This window comes from Oncorhynchus clarkii, chromosome 33 (assembly GCF_045791955.1).
Source record: "Oncorhynchus clarkii lewisi isolate Uvic-CL-2024 chromosome 33, UVic_Ocla_1.0, whole genome shotgun sequence".
NCBI classification, from domain to species: Eukaryota; Metazoa; Chordata; class Actinopteri; order Salmoniformes; family Salmonidae; genus Oncorhynchus; species Oncorhynchus clarkii.
In genome coordinates, this window is record NC_092179.1 from 22,660,300 (window position 1) to 22,681,027 (window position 20,728).

Here is a 20,728-nt window from a genome sequence, read left to right on the forward strand (position 1 = left end):
ATAAACTTTCTCTAAAGATCTCCAACCCTCTCTCTCTCTCTCTTGCTCTCGCTGTCTTTCTCTGTCTCACTCTCCTTCCTTCCCTCCCTCCCTCTCTCTCTCTCTCTCTGTCTTTCTCTCTCTCTCTGTCTCACTCTCCTTCCCTCCCTCCCTCCCTCTCTCTCTCTGTCTTTCTCTCTGTGTCTTTCTCTCTCTGTGTCTTTCTCTCTCCCTGTCTCTCTCTCTTTCTCGGTCTTTCTCTCTCCCTGTCTCTCTCTCTCTTTCTCTGTCTTTCTCTCTCCCTGTCTCTCTCTCTGTATCTCTCCCACACTCTCTCCTTCCTTCCCTCTCTCTCTCTCTCTCAATTTCTCTGTCTCTCCCTCTGTCTCTCTCTCTAGAACATCATAGCTGAGCATGAGATCCGTAACATCTCATGTGCGGCCCAGGATCCTGAGGATCTGTCCACGTTTGCCTACATCACCAAAGACCTCAAGTCCAGCCACCACTACTGCCATGTCTTCACTGCCTTCGACGTGGTGAGTCACACACACTGTCTGTGAGGAGGTCGACGTGGTGAGTCACACACACTGTCTGTGAGGAGGTCGACGTGGTGAGTCACACACACTGTCTGTGAGGAGGTCGACGTGGTGAGTCACACACACTGTCTGTGAGGAGGTCGACGTGGTGAGTCACACACACTGTCTGTGAGCAGGTCGACATGGTGAGTCTCACACACACACAGCACCCTCTGTCTGTGAGGGGGACAAGTGGCTTTATTAATTAGTTACTTCCTTGTTTGAGAACTACTGTTGTGATGAAATGGCAGATTTTACATAGTGTGTGTTTGCTTGTGTGTGTGCGTAAGTGCGTGCGCATTGACATTTCGTGTGTGTGGGTGCATGCGTGTTTGTGTGTGTTTGTGTGTGTGTGTTTTTAACAGAACCTGGCGTATGAGATCATCCTGACCCTGGGCCAGGCCTTTGAAGTAGCCTACCAGCTGGCCCTACAGGCCAGGAAGAGTGGCCATGGCTCCTCCACGCTGCCAGAGAGCTTTGACATCAAGCCCAACAAGCCCGTCCCCAAGCCCCGCGTCAACATCCGCAAGTCTGTGAGTAATGACACTAGTTTATACCCTCCGTTTAACCTTTACCCTCTACTACAACCTCCACCACGGCCTCTCACCTTTCGTCAACACCTCTGTGCGAGCCATACCGTACTGTCTAGAGACCAACTGTAAGCTCCTATACCACGCTGTTCCACGACCTCTCACCTTTCACCTGTCAACATAAGCCTTTATAAGTCCCAGATAATACTGCAGCCAACCCTCCCCATCACACAACTACTTCCCTTTCCTATGACCTCTCACCTTTCACCTGTCAACATAAGCCTTTATAAGTCCCACATAATACTGCAGCTAACCTTCCTCATCACACAACTACTTCCCTTTCCTATGACCGCTCACCTTTCACCTGTTAACATAAGCCTTTATAAGTCCCACATAATACTGCAGCCAACCCTCCCCATCACACAACTACTTCCATTTCCTATGACCTTTCACCTCTCATCAACATCCACTAGCCTATAGTGTCTCCCATGACCTCTCACCTGTTCTCTGTTTCCAGTACAGGTACATTAGAGTGAACATCTCTAAGCTCCTTCAATGCCTTTGTTAGCTTTGTTATCAGTGTTAGCATGTTATTGTGAGTGTGTTGGTGTGTTTAGCGTTAACTCACTCCTTTTTCAAAGTGGTCTGTTGTGGTTATCGATGGTTGTAGTGTGTGTGTGTGTGTGTGTGTGTGTGTGTGTGTGTGTGTGTGTGTGTGTGTGTGTGTGTGTGTTGGCCACACTGAGCTTGTAGTGTAGGTCAGAGGTGTGGGTCGGAGGTGTAGGTCAGAGGTGTGGGTCGGAGGTGCGGGTCGGAGGTGTAGTAGAGGGTAAATGAAAGTAAACACATTTTACCCACCTTTTATGGAATAATGCATTGAAAGAAAGGGAAGCGTCAGAGTTTACCCACCTATTTTCTGACCACTACATCACTGGTGTAGATGGATGTTTGATCTGTAAAAGACCCACTTTATCTTTCTCTCCCTGCAGTCTCTTACAGCCCTGGGTGATTGATGAGGGCTGTTTACATAGAGCTCTGTGGAGCCCAGCCCTGCTCACAGTGTGTGTGTGTGTGTGTGTACGCGCGCGCATCTCAGCTTTATGGGTGTGTGTGCATCTCTCAGCTATGTGTGTATTAGTGTTGGCTCTGTCCATGGCTCTCTCCCAGTCCCACGCAGGTAGACGTTGCCAGAGCCATCTACCCCAGCCACAGTGCCTGTCTGTCAGCCTCCTCTCCCCACAGCCTCCCCTTGTATTCCAGTTCCTGGAGCTTTAAAATAGACCTAGACGGACAGTTAGATTTACCATAGACATGCACTGTACATCACTGGAGCCTTAAAAGCATTATTCTGTATAGTGTTCCCATGTGGATTTACTGGGCTATATTTTTATTTATTTATTTTATTTCACCTTTATTTAACCAGGTAGGCAAGTTGAGAACAAGTTCTCATTTACAATTGCGACCTGGCCAAGATATATGAGTATGGTTACGGCCCAAATGTGGCACACTATTCCCTATATATTGCATGGGCCCTGGTCAAACGTAGTGCACTTTAAAGGAATAGGATGCCATTTGGGAAGCATTCTATGAGTGAGGTAAGTGCTATTTGTGCTGGCTTCTCATGTACAGAAGACAATACTAATGTCCCCTTCCAGAAAGTGAGTCAGGGGACAGATAAAGTGAGTCAGGGGACAGATAAAGTGAGTCAGGGGACAGGTAAAGTGAGTCGGGGGACAGGTAAAGTGAGTCGGGGGACAGGTAAAGTGAGTCGGGGGACAGATAAAGTGAGTCGGGACATATAAAGTGAGTCGGGACATATAAAGTGAGTCGGGACAGATAAAGTGAGTCGGGACAGATAAAGTGAGTCAGGGGACAGGTAAAGTGGGTCAGGGGACAGATAAAGTGAGTCAGGGGACAGGTAAAGTGGGTCAGGGGACAGATAAAGTGAGTCAGGGGACAGGTAAAGTGAGTCAGGGGACAGGTAAAAGTGAGTCAGGGGACAGGTAAAAGTGAGTCAGGGGACAGGTAAAAGTGAGTCAGGGGACAGGTAAAGTGAGTCAGGGGACAGATAAAGTGAGTCAGGGGACAGATAAAGTGAGTCAGGGGACAGGTAAAGTGAGTCGAGACAGATAAAGTGAGTCGGGACAGATAAAGTGAGTCAGAGGACAGGTAAAGTGGGTCAGGGGACAGATAAAGTGAGTCAGGGGACAGGTAAAGTGAGTCAGGGGACAGGTAAAGTGAGTCAGGGGACAGGTAAAGTGAGTCAGGGGACAGGTAAAAGTGAGTCAGGGGACAGGTAAAAGTGAGTCAGGGGACAGGTAAAGTGAGTCAGGGGACAGGTAAAGTGAGTCAGGGGACAGGTAAAAATGAGTCAGCGGACAGGTAAAATGAGTCAGTGGACAGGTAAAGTGAGTCAGTGGACAGGTAAAGTGAGTCAGTGGACAGGTAAAGTGAGTCAGTGGACAGGTAAAAGTGAGTCAGGGGACAGGTAAAAGTGAGTCAGGACAGATAAAGTGAGTCAGGGGACAGGTAAAGTGAGTCGGGGGACAGGTAAAGTGAGTTGGGGGACAGGTAAAGTGAGTCGGGGGACAGGTAAAGTGAGTCGGGGGACAGGTAAAGTGAGTCGGGGGACAGGTAAAGTGAGTCGAGACAGATAAAGTGAGTCGGGACAGATAAAGTGAGTCAGAGGACAGGTAAAGTGGGTCAGGGGACAGATAAAGTGAGTCAGGGGACAGATAAAGTGAGTCAGGGGACAGGTAAAGTGAGTCAGGGGACAGGTAAAGTGAGTCAGGGGACAGGTAAAAATGAGTCAGTGGACAGGTAAAAATGAGTCAGTGGACAGGTAAAGTGAGTCAGTGGACAGGTAAAAGTGAGTCAGGGGACAGGTAAAAGTGAGTCAGGACAGATAAAGTGAGTTGGGACAGATACAGTGAGTCGGGACAGATAAAGTGTGTCAGAGGACAGGTAAAGTGGGTCAGGGGACAGATAAAGTGAGTCAGGGGACAGATAAAGTGAGTCAGGGGACAGGTAAAGTGAGTCAGGGGACAGGTAAAGTGAGTCAGGGGACAGGTAAAAGTGAGTCAGGGGACAGGTAAAAGTGAGTCAGGGGACAGGTAAAGTGAGTCAGGGGACAGGTAAAAGTGAGTCAGGGGACAGGTAAAGTGAGTCAGGGGACAGATAAAGTGAGTCAGGGGACAGGTAAAAATGAGTCAGTGGACAGGTGGAGTGAGTCAGGGGACAGGTAAAAGTGAGTCAGGGGACAGGTAAATGTGAGTCAGGGGACAGGTAAAAGTGAGTCAGGGGACAGGTAAAGGTGAGTCAGGGGACAGGTAAAGTGAGTCAGGGGACAGGTAAAAGTGAGTCAGGGGACAGGTAAAAGTGAGTCAGGACAGATAAAGTGAGTCAGGGGACAGGTAAAAGTGAGTCAGGGGACAGGTAAAGTGAGTCAGGGGACAGATAAAGTGAGTCAGGGGACAGGTGAAAATGAGTCAGTGGACAGGTGGAGTGAGTCAGGGGACAGGTAAAAGTGAGTCAGGGGACAGGTAAAAGTGAGTCAGGGGACAGGTAAAAGTGAGTCAGGGGACAGGTAAAGGTGAGTCAGGGGACAGGTAAAGGTAAGTCAGGGGACAGATGAAAGTAAGTCAGGGGACAGGTAAAATGAGTCAGGGGACAGGTAAAATGAGTCAGGGGACAGGTCAAATGATTCAGGGGACAGGTAAAATGAGTCAGGGGACAGGTAAAATGAGTCAGGGGACAGGTAAAATGAGTCAGGGGACAGCTTTGTCTCTCTCTCTGTGCTGTTGGAGGTTGTATAATATATGTGGTCATAGTAATGCTGCTATCTAAAATTGTAATTGTCTTATCTAGTGGGTTGGTGATGTGAGGTTTTCTTTCCCTCTGTCTCATCTGTGTGTGTGTTCTGTGTGTGTTTGTGTGTGTGCTCATGTCACAGAGATGGACGATGGCATGACTCCGCTGCTGTTACATTAACCATTATCCCCGCCTGTCCTGAAAGTGTGTCTGTGTGTGTGTGTGTGCTTTTGAGCATATGCCTGCATGTGTGTGTGCGCGTGTGTTGTGTGTGTGGGTAATGTAGTTAATGGCTTGTGTGGTGCTGCGGAGGGAACTACAGTGAAGCATGCTGCAGGATTCACTTAATATTCCCTCCAACAGCTGTTCACAGTCATTATTTTGCAGCACTTATATGTCTGTGTAAACCTGTGGATTACTGTTCCTCCTCTCCTCCTCTCTCCTTTCCTCCGCCTCTTCTCCTCCTATCCTCCTCCTCTTCTCCTCCTTCTCTCCTCCTCCTTCTCTCCTCCTTCTCTCCTCTTCTCCTCCTTCTCTCCTCCTATTCTCCTCCTTCTCTCCTCTTCTCCTCCTACTCTCCTCTCCTTCTCCTACTCTCCTTCTCCTTCTCTCCTCTTCTCCTTCTTCTCTCCTCTTCTCCTTCTCTCCTCTTCTCCTCTTCTTCTTCTCTCCTCCTCCTCCTCCTCCTCCTCCTCCTCCTTCTCTCCTCCTCCTCTTCTCCTCCTTCTCTCCTCCTTCTTCTCTCCTCCTTCTCTCCTCTTCTCCTCCTTCTCTCCTCTTCTCCTCCCTCTCTCCTCTTCTCCTCCTACTCTCCTCCTTCTCTCCTCTTCTCCTCCTACTCTCCTCTCCTCTCCTTCTCCTTCTCTCCTCTTCTCCTTCTTCTCTCCTCTTCTCCTTCTCTCCTCTTCTCCTTCTCTTCTCCTCTTCTTCTTCTCTCCTCCTCCTTCTCTCCTCCTCCTCCTCCTTCTTCTTCTTTCCTCCTCCTCCTCCTCCTCCTTCTCTCCTCCTCCACCTCCTTCTTCTTCTTCTCTCCTCCTCCTCCTCCTCCTCCTTCTTCTTCTTCTCTCCTCTTCTTCTCTCCTTCTCTCCTCTCCTCCTTCTCTCCTGGTAAGACAGATACGGCTTAGTTTTTAATCTTCCTCTGTCTTGTTCTCCTTTCTCTACATCGTCCTTGTGTGTGTGTGTTCTTCTGCCTGCATGAAGTGTTCCTTTGGTGTGTCCCTGGTGTTACCATCGTTGCAGCTGTGTTGTTATGGCGTTGCAGTGGTGTTACTATGACGTTACTGAACTGTTACCATACGGTTTCAGTGTCGTTGCCGAGCAGGCCCCCTTTGACCTCTCTGTGACCTCTGTGTTCCTCCCCCTATAGGTCATCATGTACCCCTCTAGCCGTTGGTCGCTGGGTCACATATACACCCCCCACCGGCCTCCTCTCCACCCTCCTCTTCCTCCTCCTTCACCACTCCTCCTCCGTCACCCTCACAAAGTTCCCTTTCAGGTCTTCCTCCCTTCTCCTTTCTTTCTTACTCTTGACTGTCTGCTCTCTTTGTTGGTTTTGTCTCCATACACTTTGATCACTCTATAGATCTTTTGTTTGTCTCTGTGGTTGGTCCTGCCTCTGTCAACTCCATTCAGATCGTGTGTGTGTGTGTGCGCGCGTTCATACATTCTTCCAGTTTCAGCGTTGCAGTGTTCACAGGCAGGGACCCACTCCCCAAATCATCTTTTAGTCTATCACGGACCAATGTGGTGGAAGGAAAGCACCCTCGGCAACCAGAATGAGAATTTTGATTGGTTGTTGAAAAGTAAACTTTTGATGGGGAAAGAGCATAGCCTGGTCTTGAACAAGTCATTTTCAGCCATGGGAAGATGTTGTGGGGTTTAGAGTACGGAGATTATTTGTAATATTATATACTGTTTTCTTTTCTTTCCTCATTAAACTACATTGTGATACGTACGTTGATATGAGGCCAACAATATATTTTCAGACCTAAAGCAAGTGCCTCCATATTTAAGTGTCGGTGTGGAAGTCTGTGATCGTGCCTCTCCACTATAACTCTCTCTCTATCCTGTTCTCTCAGCCCCAGACCCCTCTCTCTCTCTCTCCTGTTCTCTCAGCCCCAGACCCCCCCCCCTCTCTCTCTCTCTCTCCTGTTCTCTCAGCCCCAGACCCTTCTCTCTCTCTCCTGTTCTCTCAGCCCCAGACCCTTCTCTCTCTCTCCTGTTCTCCCAGCCCCAGACCCTTCTCTCTCTCTCTCCTGTTCTCTCAGCCCCAGACCCTTCTCTCTCTCTCCTGTTCTCTCAGCCCCAGACCCTCTCTCTCTCTCTCCTGTTCTCTCAGCCCCAGACCCTTCTCTCTCTCTCCTGTTCTCTCAGCCCCAGACCCTTCTCTCTCTCTCTCCTGTTCTCTCAGCCCCAGACCCTTCTCTCTCTCTCTCCTGTTCTCTCAGCCCCAGACCCTTCTCTCTCTCTCCTGTTCTCTTAGCCCCAGACCCTTCTCTCTCTCTCTCCTGTTCTCTCAGCCCCAGACCCTTCTCTCTCTCTCCTGTTCTCTCAGCCCCAGACCCTTCTCTCTCTCTCCTGTTCTCTCAGCCCCAGACCCCTCTCGCTCTCCTGTTCTCTCAGCCCCAGACCCTTCTCTCTCTATCCTGTTCTCTCAGCCCCAGACCCCTCTCTCACTCTCTCTCTCTCCTGTTCTCTCAGCCCCAGACCCTTCTCTCTCTCTCCTGTTCTCTCAGCCCCAGACCGCTCTCTCTCCTGTTCTCTCAGCCCCAGACCCCTCTCTCCCTCTCTCTCTCTCTCCTGTTCTCTCAGCCCCAGACCCCTCTCTCTCTCTCCTGTTCTCTCAGCCCCAGACCCTCTCTCACTCTCTCTCTCTCCTGTTCTCTCAGCCCCAGACCCCTCTCTCACTCTCTCTCTCTCCTTCACTCTCTCTCTCTCCTGTTCTCTCAGCCCCAGACCGTGCTCTCTCTCCTGTTCTCTCAGCCCCAGACCCCTCTCTCACTCTCTCTCTCTAACTCTCTCTCTCCTGTTCTCTCAGCCCCAGACCCCTCTCTCACTCTCTCTCTCTCCTGTTCTCTCAGCCCCAGACCGCTCTCTCTCCTGTTCTCTCAGCCCCAGACCCCTTTCTCAATTTCTCTCTATCCTGTTCTCTCAGCCCAAGACCCCTCTCTCTCTCTCCCTCTCTCTCTCTCTCCTGTTCTCTCAGCCCAAGACCCCTCTCTCTCTCTCTCCTGTTCTCTCAGCCCCAGACCCTTCTCTCTCTCTCCTGTTCTCTCAGCCCCAGACCCTTCTATCTCTCTCTATCCTGTTCTCTCAGCCCCAGACCTTTCTCTCTCTATCTCCTGTTCTCTCAGCCCCAGACCCTTCTCTCTCTCTATCCTGTTCTCTCAGCCCCAGACCCTTCTCTCTCTCTCTCCTGTTCTCTCAGCCCCAGACCCCTCTCTCTCTCTCTCTCTCTACTGTTCTCTCAGCCCCAGACCCTTCTCTCTCTCTCTCCTGTTCTCTCAGCCCCAGACCCCTCTCTCTCTCTCTCTCTCTCTCTCTCTCTCTCTCTTTCTCTCTCTCTCTCGACATGTATTATTATCCCATTTTTTCTCTGACAACATTTAACCAACCCTCTCTCTCTCCATCCTCTCTCTCTCTCCATCCTCTCTCTCCCTCCATCCTCTCTCTCTCTCCCTAATCTCTCTCCATCCTCTCTCTCTCTCCATCCTCTCTCTCTCCCTACTCTCTCTCCATCCTCTCTCTCTCTCACTCTCTCTCTCCCTACTCTCTCTCCATCCTCTCTCTCTCTCTCTCCCTACTCTCTCTCCATCCTCTCTCTCTCTCCATCCTCTCTCTCCCTACTCTCTCTCCATCCTCTCTCTCTCTCTCTCTCCCTACTCTCACTCCTTCTCCCTCTCTCAGATGGAGCAGCCGTCGATGGAGCAGAAGGGTCATGCCAACGTGCCGTGGATAGTGGAACCAGGGCAGGAGGCCAAGAGAGGAGCGAACACCAAGTATGAGACCACTATTTTCTAATAGCGTATACCACCCGCCTGTCCACTCCTGTGTGTGTGCCTTGCAGAGAGCTGGCCCTCTAGAGGCCCCCCAACGGAGCTGCACGGCACGAGCAACCCTCTTATGCGGCGACGTGTGTGACCTCACTGGCCGAAAAACCCGCTCCGCCGCAACCTCTGCATGATGCCGTTTGGCGCTGCGCTGTGTGTCTCTCTCTCACACACTCCTCTCTCTTGCTCTCTCCCCACCCTCCCTTTCCTTGTCCTGTTGACGCCTTAGCCTGCCTGCAGGGGCGGAGCATGAACTTTTACCCTTGGGGTGATGGTGCACCTCTCTGTCTAGACCTGTAGGGGGCAACAGTCAGTTCTATTTTTCCATTTTCCATGGTCAGCCCTCCCCTCCTATGTGTCAGGCAGGCAGTCAGTTGGTTGGTCAGTCAGTCAATCACTCTTATTTTTTTCCTGACTGGGGGAGTGGAACCATTTGGTTATATCTCATGTTTTTCCTCTTCCTACTGCTGTTCCTCCGCTCCTCCTCGCTTTTATTTTTTGTCTCTCTTTTCACCCCTTCGACAAGCTGAATGAGAATATCTAGACCATTATGCTGCTAAGAACCCCACCCCTAACAGTCTTTTTGTCTTTGTTGTTTTTTAGAGCAAAGCCAATTCTCCAGCACTAGGTTTGCGTGTTGATGTTTTGGGGGATTTTGTTGTCCAGTACTGGCAACCCAGAGGAAAGTGGAGGGACATTTGTTTATCAGTTCCATCTAGTTGGAGAGGATAATGGACTGCTGAGAGATGATGTAGCAAATGTTACTTTAAAAATAAAAAGTTGCTAGTTCAACAGACTCCTGTTTCTATCATATATCAGTCTTTGATTTTTACAGCAGATTATTTTTTTTAGATATATTTTGAGAAATTTTTGAGTGGCAAAGCGTTGTTTGTTTATTTGAGACTAATTGACCTTTGACACAGGACGGAATAGTTTTTAAACCACACGCTATACCTGTGTCCAGATTTAATTTGTTTAAAATAGGTTATTATTAGATTCATCATTTTCTTTCTATACTTGTTTTGTTGGGAAATGCTGAAAAGGTTTAGGTTGTGGCTTGTGAGGCGCATGGAGTCCATTTTGGACTGACTGGTAACGAGGGAGGGGCGGGGCCGGTGGATAGGAGTGGATAGGAGGGACTCTCTGGATAAGTGGTGTGATCTCATTCGCAGGGCAATGCCGGACGCCCATGTCTATTACTGTGGAATGCAAAGAATGTAGCCAGCCTTAAACATGGACCCTCACACACAATGCAAAAAGGACTACAAATGTGGACCCTTCTGTCTCTGTGTCAAAGGACTACAAACATGGACACTCTCTAACGAACTTGGTGTTTAAGGTTGATTACAAAACGAGGACATCTTCCCACAAACCACAAACATTGGACCCATGGACTATCTGTACACACACACACACACACACACACAGTTAAGGGACTGCTTAGTAACAGATGTCAGATATGTGAATGTAGACTTTCATTGAAGCAGCCACAACTCTAGCCCCTGTTCTGCAATTCAATTGGACCTTGACCTTTGAACTCTATACCACGGTCACCCAAGGTCTGGACTGTAACGGACAACTGTGTGTATTTGAATGGGGACGAGGTAAAGGACTTCTGGTTGGCTCTTTTCCTCTTGTTTAAGTTTTGTTTCACGGTCAATACTACAATAACATGGATAGAATTGGCCGTGCCGGACCACCATGCAACAGGTGAGCCCTGTGCCGGACCACCATGCAACAGGTGAGCTCTGTGCCAAGTGGCATCACAAAGGATGGCTCCGCCTACCTGAGCAAAACAGCATCCATCCCAATTAAAGAAATATTCATATTAATGCCGGACGTTTTAAATGTTTCATATGAGATTACCTTATGATTATTCTTGTGCAATTCTTGTCTACTCTTGTCTTAATGTTACATTATTTTTATATGATATGCTGAAATGAAAAAATCCGGGCTTGAGAATGATTGCCATCCTTTAAAAAATAGCATAATAGTTCTATACTGAGAGTGAATATTTCAAATGGCTCCTCTCCTTATTATTAATAATAGCTATTATTTGTATTATTATTGGTGTGTCCGGTCAACACACCAATCTGTTTCTCATGGGGCTAGACTCATAACTCCAAGCAGATGTAATATTTTACCACAGTATTTCTGTATTCTTTGGATGAATACATAGTCCTCTCTAAATGTACATAGATATTTTGCCAGCTCATTGTTCATACATGTAATGTAGTAAAACATTTACAAAAATAAAGGAATCAAATATTTGCCGCACATCGCACTGGAGACAAGGTACCAAAATGAAAAGGTCAGAGTTGAAAATAAAATCTATGGTTCTAGAGATTGTATTGGGGAGGGCTGGGACAGGGTGATGACATCACTGCTGACTAACTCATGTACATAGGCTTGGGCTTCCAGCACACAGATTTTGTACGTTTTGGTCATTATTTATATCCTTGTAAATCACATGGAATAAACACAACTTGTACAACCATTAATCACCATTGGTCTCCAGGTCTATACTTTACTGGGTTGTAATGTACTGGTTGAGATTATTGTCCTTTTTCATGTCCTATGTTTTATCTGACTCCTTCAATTTTCCAACTTGTACTGATTTTGGTCTGGGAGTGAGTCTCAATTGTATTTCATTGATTCCTCGTGTCGACTCTCACCTAAAAAAGGCATTGGAGGTCATCTGAGGTTCCTCCCCTTGTACCTTCTCTCTAATTCATTTTTAGAAGGAGACAGGCAGAGAGGATGTGACAAATCAAGGAAAACAATTGAGATGCACCCATATAATTAGTCCCCAAAAAACTAGAATGGTGGGAACCTTCTTATGATGGGATAAAGGTCAGCCATTTTGGTCAGGGAGTAGGTCAACCATAGTTTGCCAGTGCTGTAATAAGTAATTGTGTAAAAAAAAAAAGAAATTGAAAAATGTATCTGCACTGTATTTTTGGTTAGCTAGCTAGCCATCTAGTTTTAGAGGAATGAATCCATAAACCTTTCAAATTCACTGCCAACATTCCAACCAAACGATGTAGTCAATCCACAGCCATACATACACTGGCTAGAATCAGTTGATGATAGGACTTAGACAAGTTGTATGGTCTGTGTACATATATTTTAGAGGCTATTTATAGAGAATTGTTATAAACTGTATTTATAATTAAATGACTATTTTAGGTTGACAATTTTATAACACTGATATATCACATGCCTTAATTTGATTTTCATGGATAAGTACAGTCAGGATTATGCCTCTGCCATTCTTTCCAATTAGACTGGTTTGGATTTCTCCCTCACCCATATGGCTGCCATTCATTCCAATTAGACTGGTTTGGATTTCTCCCTCGCCCATATGGCTGCCATTCATTCCAATTAGACTGGTTTGGATTTCTCTCTGACCCATATGGCGGCCATTCATTCCAATTAGACTGGTTTGGATTTCTCTCTGACCCATATGGCTGCCATTCATTCCAATTAGACTGGTTTGGATTTCTCCCTCGCCCATATGGCTGCCATTCATTCCAATTAGACTGGTTTGGATTTCTCCCTCGCCCATATGGCTGCCATTCATTCCAATTAGACTGGTTTGGATTTCTCCCTCGCCCATATGGCTGCCATTCATTCCAATTAGACTGGTTTGGATTTCTCCCTCGCCCATATGGCTGCCATTCATTCCAATTAGACTGGTTTGGATTTCTCCCTCGCCCATATGGCTGCCATTCATTCCAATTAGACTGGTTTGGATTTCTCCCTCGCCCATATGGCTGCCATTCATTCCAATTAGACTGGTTTGGATTTCTCCCTCGCCCATATGGCTGCCATTCATTCCAATTAGACTGGTTTGGATTTCTCCCTCGCCCATATGGCTGCCATTCATTCCAATTAGACTGGTTTGGATTTCTCCCTCGCCCATATGGCTGCCATTCATTCCAATTAGACTGGTTTGGATTTCTCCCTCACCCATATGGCTGCCATTCATTCCAATTAGACTGGTTTGGATTTCTCCCTCACCCATATGGCTGCCTATTTCACCACATTCTGGAACTTTGAGAGTTTATCGCATAGCCCCTCTATCCATTTAATAGGCTCTTTATGGATGCACCCATGTGATGCACACCTCCTGATGGACTTGCTTTTAACCAATCACCATACACCTCTCTCCAGTCTACCACAGAAGGCTGAACTTCCTCTCACTCTCTTCCATACAATGACCTCACCTGCCTGTTTCTCCCTTTACCTGGATGTGTGTTTGAAATGGAAGTGCTGTGCTCCTCTTCATTTGTTTGACATTTTGTCTATCATGTGTTTCCTGTTTCCAGCCCTATTTGTCCTACTCCATGTTGTAGGCAATTTGATGTTCCTAGTTATGTGCTTACTGTTGCAGATTAATTACCCATCCTTTACCAGTTATCCTATTTCATCTAATAAAATATCAGCCCAATCGCCTGCGTTTTAATGGACATACCACCACAAGATTCCAGTCCGAGCAGCACCCCCACAGTCCACCAGTTCCAATGCCAGTCAAAATCAAGGAATTTCATTGAAATTAACAATAAGCTGGTTTGACATAGTGTACTATTGAACCGAGAGCTGTCTTGGGAAAAAAACATGACTGCAACAAACATTCTTGAATGTGATCCCACCCCAATAGTTATGATTATTTTGGTTGTTGTAGACACAAAGGTGAAGTGGCAACACTTTACTTGACACACAGTGTCATAACACTCATGACATATTTCGATCTGTTCTGACATATATTGCGTTATTTTATGGCTGGTTATGACACCTGCATAAGTGTCAAATGCCACAAAACCTACCACACAAGGCAAAACATTCCATTACACCATAGCCTACTCCTCATGTCTTTTTTTAATTGATCATATTAAATGATCATTGTAATTGCGCACACATTGATTGTCAGACATGCACCTACCCCAATGCTCTGCTGATGACTGGAGAAGCAGGACAAGACACCCTCTTTTTGACAGATGACTGATATAAGGGCAGGTATGTGATTGGCCTATCTGGCTTATATGATTATGATGGTTCTTGACAGTCTCAAAGTATATTTTCTTAGTCCAAGTAAAGTGACACAGGATGGTCATAACCCTTCATGAAAGTTAGTTAAAATATGATGAAAAAAACATGACTGTAAATAATTCATTACAACAACAAAGGATTTAAGAAACAAACTTTAAAACAAAAGGAAAGTTCTTGACAGTTATGGCTGGTTATGACACCTACATAACATAACGCAATATATGGGTCATGACAGTCTTATGACAGGTCATAAGGTCATAATGTGTTATGACACTGGGTGTCAAGTAAAGTGTTACCGGTAAAGTACGTCCATCCATGCAGGGGTTGACAAACTATCTACTATACACTTTAAAGCCTATGACCTGAGGGATTGTATTTATGCAATTGAATTTGTCAGTGTTTGGGATGACCAGACGGTATGGGGAGGACAGGATGGATATTGTCTAAAAGCTACATAACGACACCATAGGCTTTAACTTTGCACTCTCCTGAACAGGCCCCAGAAGCCAACAGGTTAAGATAAGGAGGAAGCCACAATGTTTTACAAATGCTTTGGAGTGCATGTCATAAAGCTTTCTCTAGTCTAGGCCATGTGAACATGTATCTAATCACACAAATACAATAAATAGAAGAGGAGAGACGGTCCAGCTGATCTACAGCAACAGGGAGAGAAACAGTAAGCATACAGTGTTCTCATCTGAAGTGTCGTAACCACAAGGTACACCCTCAAACCAATTAAACACCTGCATCAATCAAAGTGTCTTTGTATGGCGGATTTTACATAAACCCGGACGCAGACCACCATCTCCCCCAGAAACCCAGACTCAAACCACCAACTCCCCCAGAAACCCAGACTCAAACAAACCAACTCCCCCAGAAACCCAGACTCAAACCATCAACTCCCCCAGAAACCCAGACTCAGACCACTGACTCCCCCAGAAACCCAGACTCAAACAAACCAACTCCCCCAGAAACCCAGACTCAAACCATCAACTCCCCCAGAAACCCAGACTCAGACCACCAACTCCCCCAGAAACCCAGACTCAGACCACCATCTCCCCCATACCCAGAAACCCAGACCACCAACTCCCCCAGAAGCCTAGACCACCAACTCCCCCAGAAACCCAGACCACCAACTCCCCCAGAAACCCAGACCACCAACCCCCCCAGAAACCCAGACTCAGACCACCAACTCCCCCAGAAACCCAGACTCAGACCACCAACTCCCCCAGAAACCCAGACTCAGACCACCAACTCCCCCAGAAACCCAGACTCAGACCACCAACACCCCCAGAAGCAGCAGGCCTGCGCTAGAGACCCATAAAATCAAGGCCATCAACATTTATAGCAAGCTGTTCAAAGGCAGAGTGAGGGTTCGTTCCACACCATAAACCCCTGCAATGAGTCAGCCACATGCTGCAGTCAATCGGTACCAACAATCTGCACTCAATTGAGATAGCTACTGGGCCATTCTGGGTAAGGTATATGGGTCCATACTGCAAGAGACCAAGGGCAACGATTGGGGCTATAGACTGGCTTCTATGGTTAGTGTCGATTCTGTGATTCTTTCTCCTGCTGTCGATTAGACATCAACAATCTCCAGTCAACTGAGATAGATACTGGGTCATTCTAGGTACAGTAATATGGTAGGAAGAAGTAAAGGATAGCGGCTATATAGGTTCATCACTTTCTGTGTTTATCGCCGATTCTCTCTCCCGAAACGCTTGTGAATAAACATTGTACACTGAGACTTGGAAGCATGGTGGGCAGTGGCTGGCTTCTCTTACCTCAGATGGGGGAAGATATTATGGGCAGGGTGGAGAGTGAAATATGTATCTACATCTCTGGAGGAGGCATAGGGAGGGGGAGAGGGTTCTCTCTCACTGACTGCACTTTGCTGTCTGCCCTAGTTGTGTGTAAGAGACATTATTACAAAGACATTACTGAGAAAAAGGAGAGATGGTGAGGGGAGTGAGACGGGGATAGATAGAGAGATGTAGGGAGAGAGACAAAGACAGATCTACTGTAGAACATCTGGAAGGGTGAAAGAAGGACAGGGCAGGGAAAGACAAGAGGCAGACATTCAGTATTTAGGCTATTGAAAGAGCGCTGGAGAGAGGGATATCTTCCCTCTGATAGGCGGTGCGACAGGGCCAACGTCCCAGATGGCGTGTGTACCTGGCGGCCATCGACGACTAAACGAGGCAGCTATATATGCGGTTATGTAATGAGATCTCGCATTCACATTCATTCATTAAAACCTGGAAACAAGGTTTGCTGAATTACGGACCTCTTCCAACGAATAAACCTTCCCGAAAAACACCACCACACAACATCCTGTGTCCATTTCCAGCATATTCTCTGGAATATTTCCAGCATATTTACAGACCTGGCAACGCGCCACTAATTCACAGAAAGGATACAGCGGCAGAGCTTTGTGTACTGGGGAGGTAGAGAGAGAGAACAGGAGAACTTTGTGTACTGGGGAGGTAGAGAGAGAGAACAGGAGAGCTTTGTGTACTGGGGAGGTAGAGAGAGAGAACAGGAGAACTTTGTGTACTGGGGAGGTAGAGAGAGAGAACAGGAGAGCTTTGTGTACTGGGGAGGTAGAGAGAGAGAACAGGAGAGCTTTGTGTACTGGGGAGGTAGAGAGAGAGAACAGTAGAGCTTTGTGTACTGGGGAGGTAGAGAGAGAACAGGAGAGCTTTGTGTACTGGGGAGGTAGAGAGAGAGAACAGTAGAGCTTTGTGTACTGGGGAGGTAGAGAGAGAGAACAGGAGAGCTTTGTGTACTGGGGAGGTAGAGAGAGAGAACAGGAGAGCTTTGTGTACTGGGGAGGTAGAGAGAGAGAACAGGAGAGCTTTATGTACTGGGGAGGTAGAGAGAGAGAACAGTAGAGCTTTGTGTACTGGGGAGGTAGAGAGAGAACAGGAGAGCTTTGTGTACTGGGGAGGTAGAGAGAGAGAACAGTAGAGCTTTGTGTACTGGGGAGGTAGAGAGAGAGAACAGGAGAGCTTTGTGTACTGGGGAGGTAGAGAGAGAACAGGAGAGCTTTGTGTACTGGGGAGGTAGAGAGAGAGAACAGGGGAGCTTTGTGTACTGGGGAGGTAGAGAGAGAGAAGAGGAGAGCTTTGTGTACTGGGGAGGTAGAGAGAGAGAACAGTAGAGCTTTGTGTACTGGGGAGGTAGAGAGAGAGAACAGGAGAGCTTTGTGTACTGGGGAGGTAGAGAGAGAGAAGAGGAGAGCTTTGTGTACTGGGGAGGTAGAGAGAGAGAACAGTAGAGCTTTGTGTACTGGGGAGGTAGAGAGAGAGAAGAGGAGAGCTTTGTGTACTGGGGAGGTAGAGAGAGAGAACAGGAGAGCTTTGTGTACTGGGGAGGTAGAGAGAGAGAGAAGAGGAGAGCTTTGTGTACTGGGGAGGTAGAGAGAGAGAACAGTAGAGCTTTGTGTACTGGGGAGGTAGAGAGAACAGGAGAGCTTTGTGTACTGGGGAGGTAGAGAGAGAGAACAGGAGAGCTTTGTGTACTGGGGAGGTAGAGAGAGAGAAGAGGAGAGCTTTGTGTACTGGGGAGGTAGAGAGAGAGAACAGGAGAGCTTTGTGTACTGGGGAGGTAGAGAGAGAGAACAGTAGAGCTTTGTGTACTGGGGAGGTAGAGAGAGAGAACAGGAGAGCTTTGTGTACTGGGGAGGTAGAGAGAGAGAAGAGGAGAGCTTTGTGTACTGGGGAGGTAGAGAGAGAGAACAGGAGAGCTTTGTGTACTGGGGAGGTAGAGAGAGAGAACAGGAGAGAATTAGATGTGACCACATTGACAGTCAGGGCAGCCACAGTGTTTGACGTAATAACAATGTGCTTCATTTGGTAAACTACTGACTGAACACAGTCCAAAACATGTTTTCACGGAGTCATCAACAGCACCTGCTATTTGCAGCTACACACAGTATTTCATTGTAATTAACAAACAATAAAATGCGGAGGAACACACACACGCCCGTGCACATGCACACACACAGGCACACACACACGCCCGTGCACATGCACACACACAGGCACACACACACGCCCGTGCACATGCACACACACACGCCCGTGCACACACACAGGCACACACGCCCGTGCACATGCACACACGCCCGTGCACATGCACACACACACAGGCACACACACACGCCCGTGCACATGCACACACACAGGCACACACGCCCGTGCACATGCACACACACAGGCACACACACACGCCCGTGCACATGCACACACACAGGAACACACACACGCCCGTGCACATGCACACACACAGGCACACACACACGCCCGTGCACATGCACACACACAGGCACACACACACACCCGTGCACATGCACACACACAGGCACACACACACGCCCGTGCACATGCACACACACAGGCACACACACACGCCCGTGCACATGCACACACACAGGCACACACACACGCCCGTGCACATGCACACACACAGGCACACACGCCCGTGCACATGCACACACACAGGCACACACGCCCGTGCACATGCACACACACAGGCACACACGCCCGTGCACATGCACACACACAGGCACACACGTCCTGCATTCATATTAGCTCACAGTTAGTGACATTAGAATTCAACACGCTCACAGCTTGTCTTAGTTCTATCTTGTTATTTCAGTAAACCATTGTTATTGATTACTGCATTGTTGGGGTTAGAGCTGCAAGAAAGACATTTCACTGTACTGGTGCACCTGACATTAAAACTTAAATTGTCTGGAGCCGGGTGTTGTGCGACCTGTTCAGACTGGACCTGCTCTGACTGTGATGAGTGTGCCAAGTCCTTGCAGGGTGGTGCCGCCTGGCATACACCCACGCACAGACAGGCACAAACACACACACTGTACACAATCTGGCAGCCAGCCACTCTTTCAGAGGGTAGAGGGGATACACTGAGGTGGGCCAGAACAGAACAGGCCAAAAAACATAACAAATTCATCCCTCTCTCTCTGGCCTGATGTCATCCTTCTGCCCCCAGGAAATGACCCTGACCTGCCTGTCTGCCTCCAGGGCATGTGTTATACAGCCATGTGTTATACCTGCTTAAGGTCATGTGAGCTTGTGTGTAAGTCTGTTTCTGTGTTGGTCAAGGTGGTGTTGCCTTGCCAAACAACTGTGTGGTTTGACTACCCGTATACAGAGACAGCCAGGCACTTAGTAATGCTCAACACACCAATTCAGGAAGTAGAGGAACATGTAACTATAGAGAACTAATACAACCCTCATAAGACCTGCTATGACAGATCTCTAAACCCAGTCAGATTAGTATTGCAAGAAGCTGTTCTGAACTCCTCAACAGCCACATTAGAGAAGAAAGACCACAGCAGGCGAAGCTGCTTATGTCTCCCGTGACACTGTAAGACAGCAAAAATAGTTTGGACTTATACTTCCATTTACATTCTACTGATCCACACTTGAAATTCACGGCATTCGTTCTTACCTACAGGGACTTCAAAAGTGCATTTAATAAGAGGGAGAATCAACAGCATGAAGTTAAGTTAGTACTTGACTGGTATCGTAAGCATGGACTCACAACTAGTTATATGCAGCAGTAGGCTACTATAGCAGTGGCTGAATGAAGAGTAGATTTCCAGTATAGGGATACAGGTCATGATGCAACATGTTGGGTGAGAGACAGTATTGCATTGGAGGTTGAAAGGATGCTGTGTGGTCAAAGTAAGTGGGTAGTGGATCTCTCAGCACACTTGGAAAATGGTTGTGGTCCATGGTCCAGCTTTGAAGTCATGAAAGTTAAATGAATAATTAATCATCCCCAAAAAATTACTAACCAACATTTGACATCAAAATGAAGTCCAAGAAAGACCCTGAAAATCACACTGCTCTAACCATGACACGTTATAAACAAAATCACATCACACGTATTACAACACCAACAGGGAAACAGATTTCAGCTGTGCCACCAATCACTGACCCAGTGTCATAGGATAGTTCATCCTTCTAATGGTTAAGGTTCAGATTGGGAGTTATTTAATCTGATCCTAGATCTGTGGTTAGGGGCAACGTCTCTCAAATACACTGCTCTGAATGTGTCACACTAAGTTTGAGTTGAGCAGCAGAAGCACTACTGGTGGCAGACAGGGAACGTTATGTTAAATGGTGCCAGAGACATCATGCAAGTAAACCCTGCTTTCTTTTCCTCACACACGTGTTAAAACACACACTCAAGTCTTTTGTCTACAAATCACACAAAGTGGAAACCCATTTAGACACCTCAACCTCTAACTCATAGTCGTATAGTAGGCTAGCCTATATGTCTATCTAATATCATATTGATGATATCATTTCCCACACTTTTCCCTTGAGCAAGGAACATAGGCCCCTAAACTGCTCATTGGGCACTGCCCTCTGCTCCAGCCTCGCCAACCCAATGTGTGTGTGTGTGTGTGTGTGTGTGTGTGATATATCGGGGGGGGGGGGTGTTGGATAAAAAAACAGACACATGGTGAGACCCTTCCTTCCTTCCTTCCTTCCAATGAGACAAACCAAGTACCTCCTCTGAGATAACCTATGCCAATTTACACTGCATTTTCATAGCATGTCTAACTCAATCTATTCAAATTGGAGATGATTGAGGGAGTTCCCCATTCCACCCTGTATTGTTTTAATTGATATTGACTGGCACTTTGTACATTCAAATGTATATATAATCCCTTTTTACTTCAGCA

General features: G+C 47.3%; 1 protein-coding gene across 2 annotated transcripts in view; it reads left to right on the forward strand.

Annotated features, from left to right (window-relative positions):
- The window catches only part of LOC139393225 (ankyrin repeat and sterile alpha motif domain-containing protein 1B-like), a 366,701-nt gene extending 355,254 nt beyond the window's left edge, over positions 1-11,447 (forward strand). For both annotated transcript variants that reach the window (XM_071141673.1, XM_071141674.1), the window contains 4 exons: positions 378-515; positions 920-1,087; positions 8,804-8,895; positions 10,119-11,447. In XM_071141673.1, the coding sequence (XP_070997774.1) occupies positions 378-515; positions 920-1,087; positions 8,804-8,895; positions 10,119-10,167 (447 nt within the window). In that variant the 3' untranslated portion in view covers positions 10,168-11,447. The remainder of the gene's footprint in view (positions 1-377; positions 516-919; positions 1,088-8,803; positions 8,896-10,118) is intronic.
- The last annotated feature ends 9,281 nt before the right edge of the window (positions 11,448-20,728 follow it).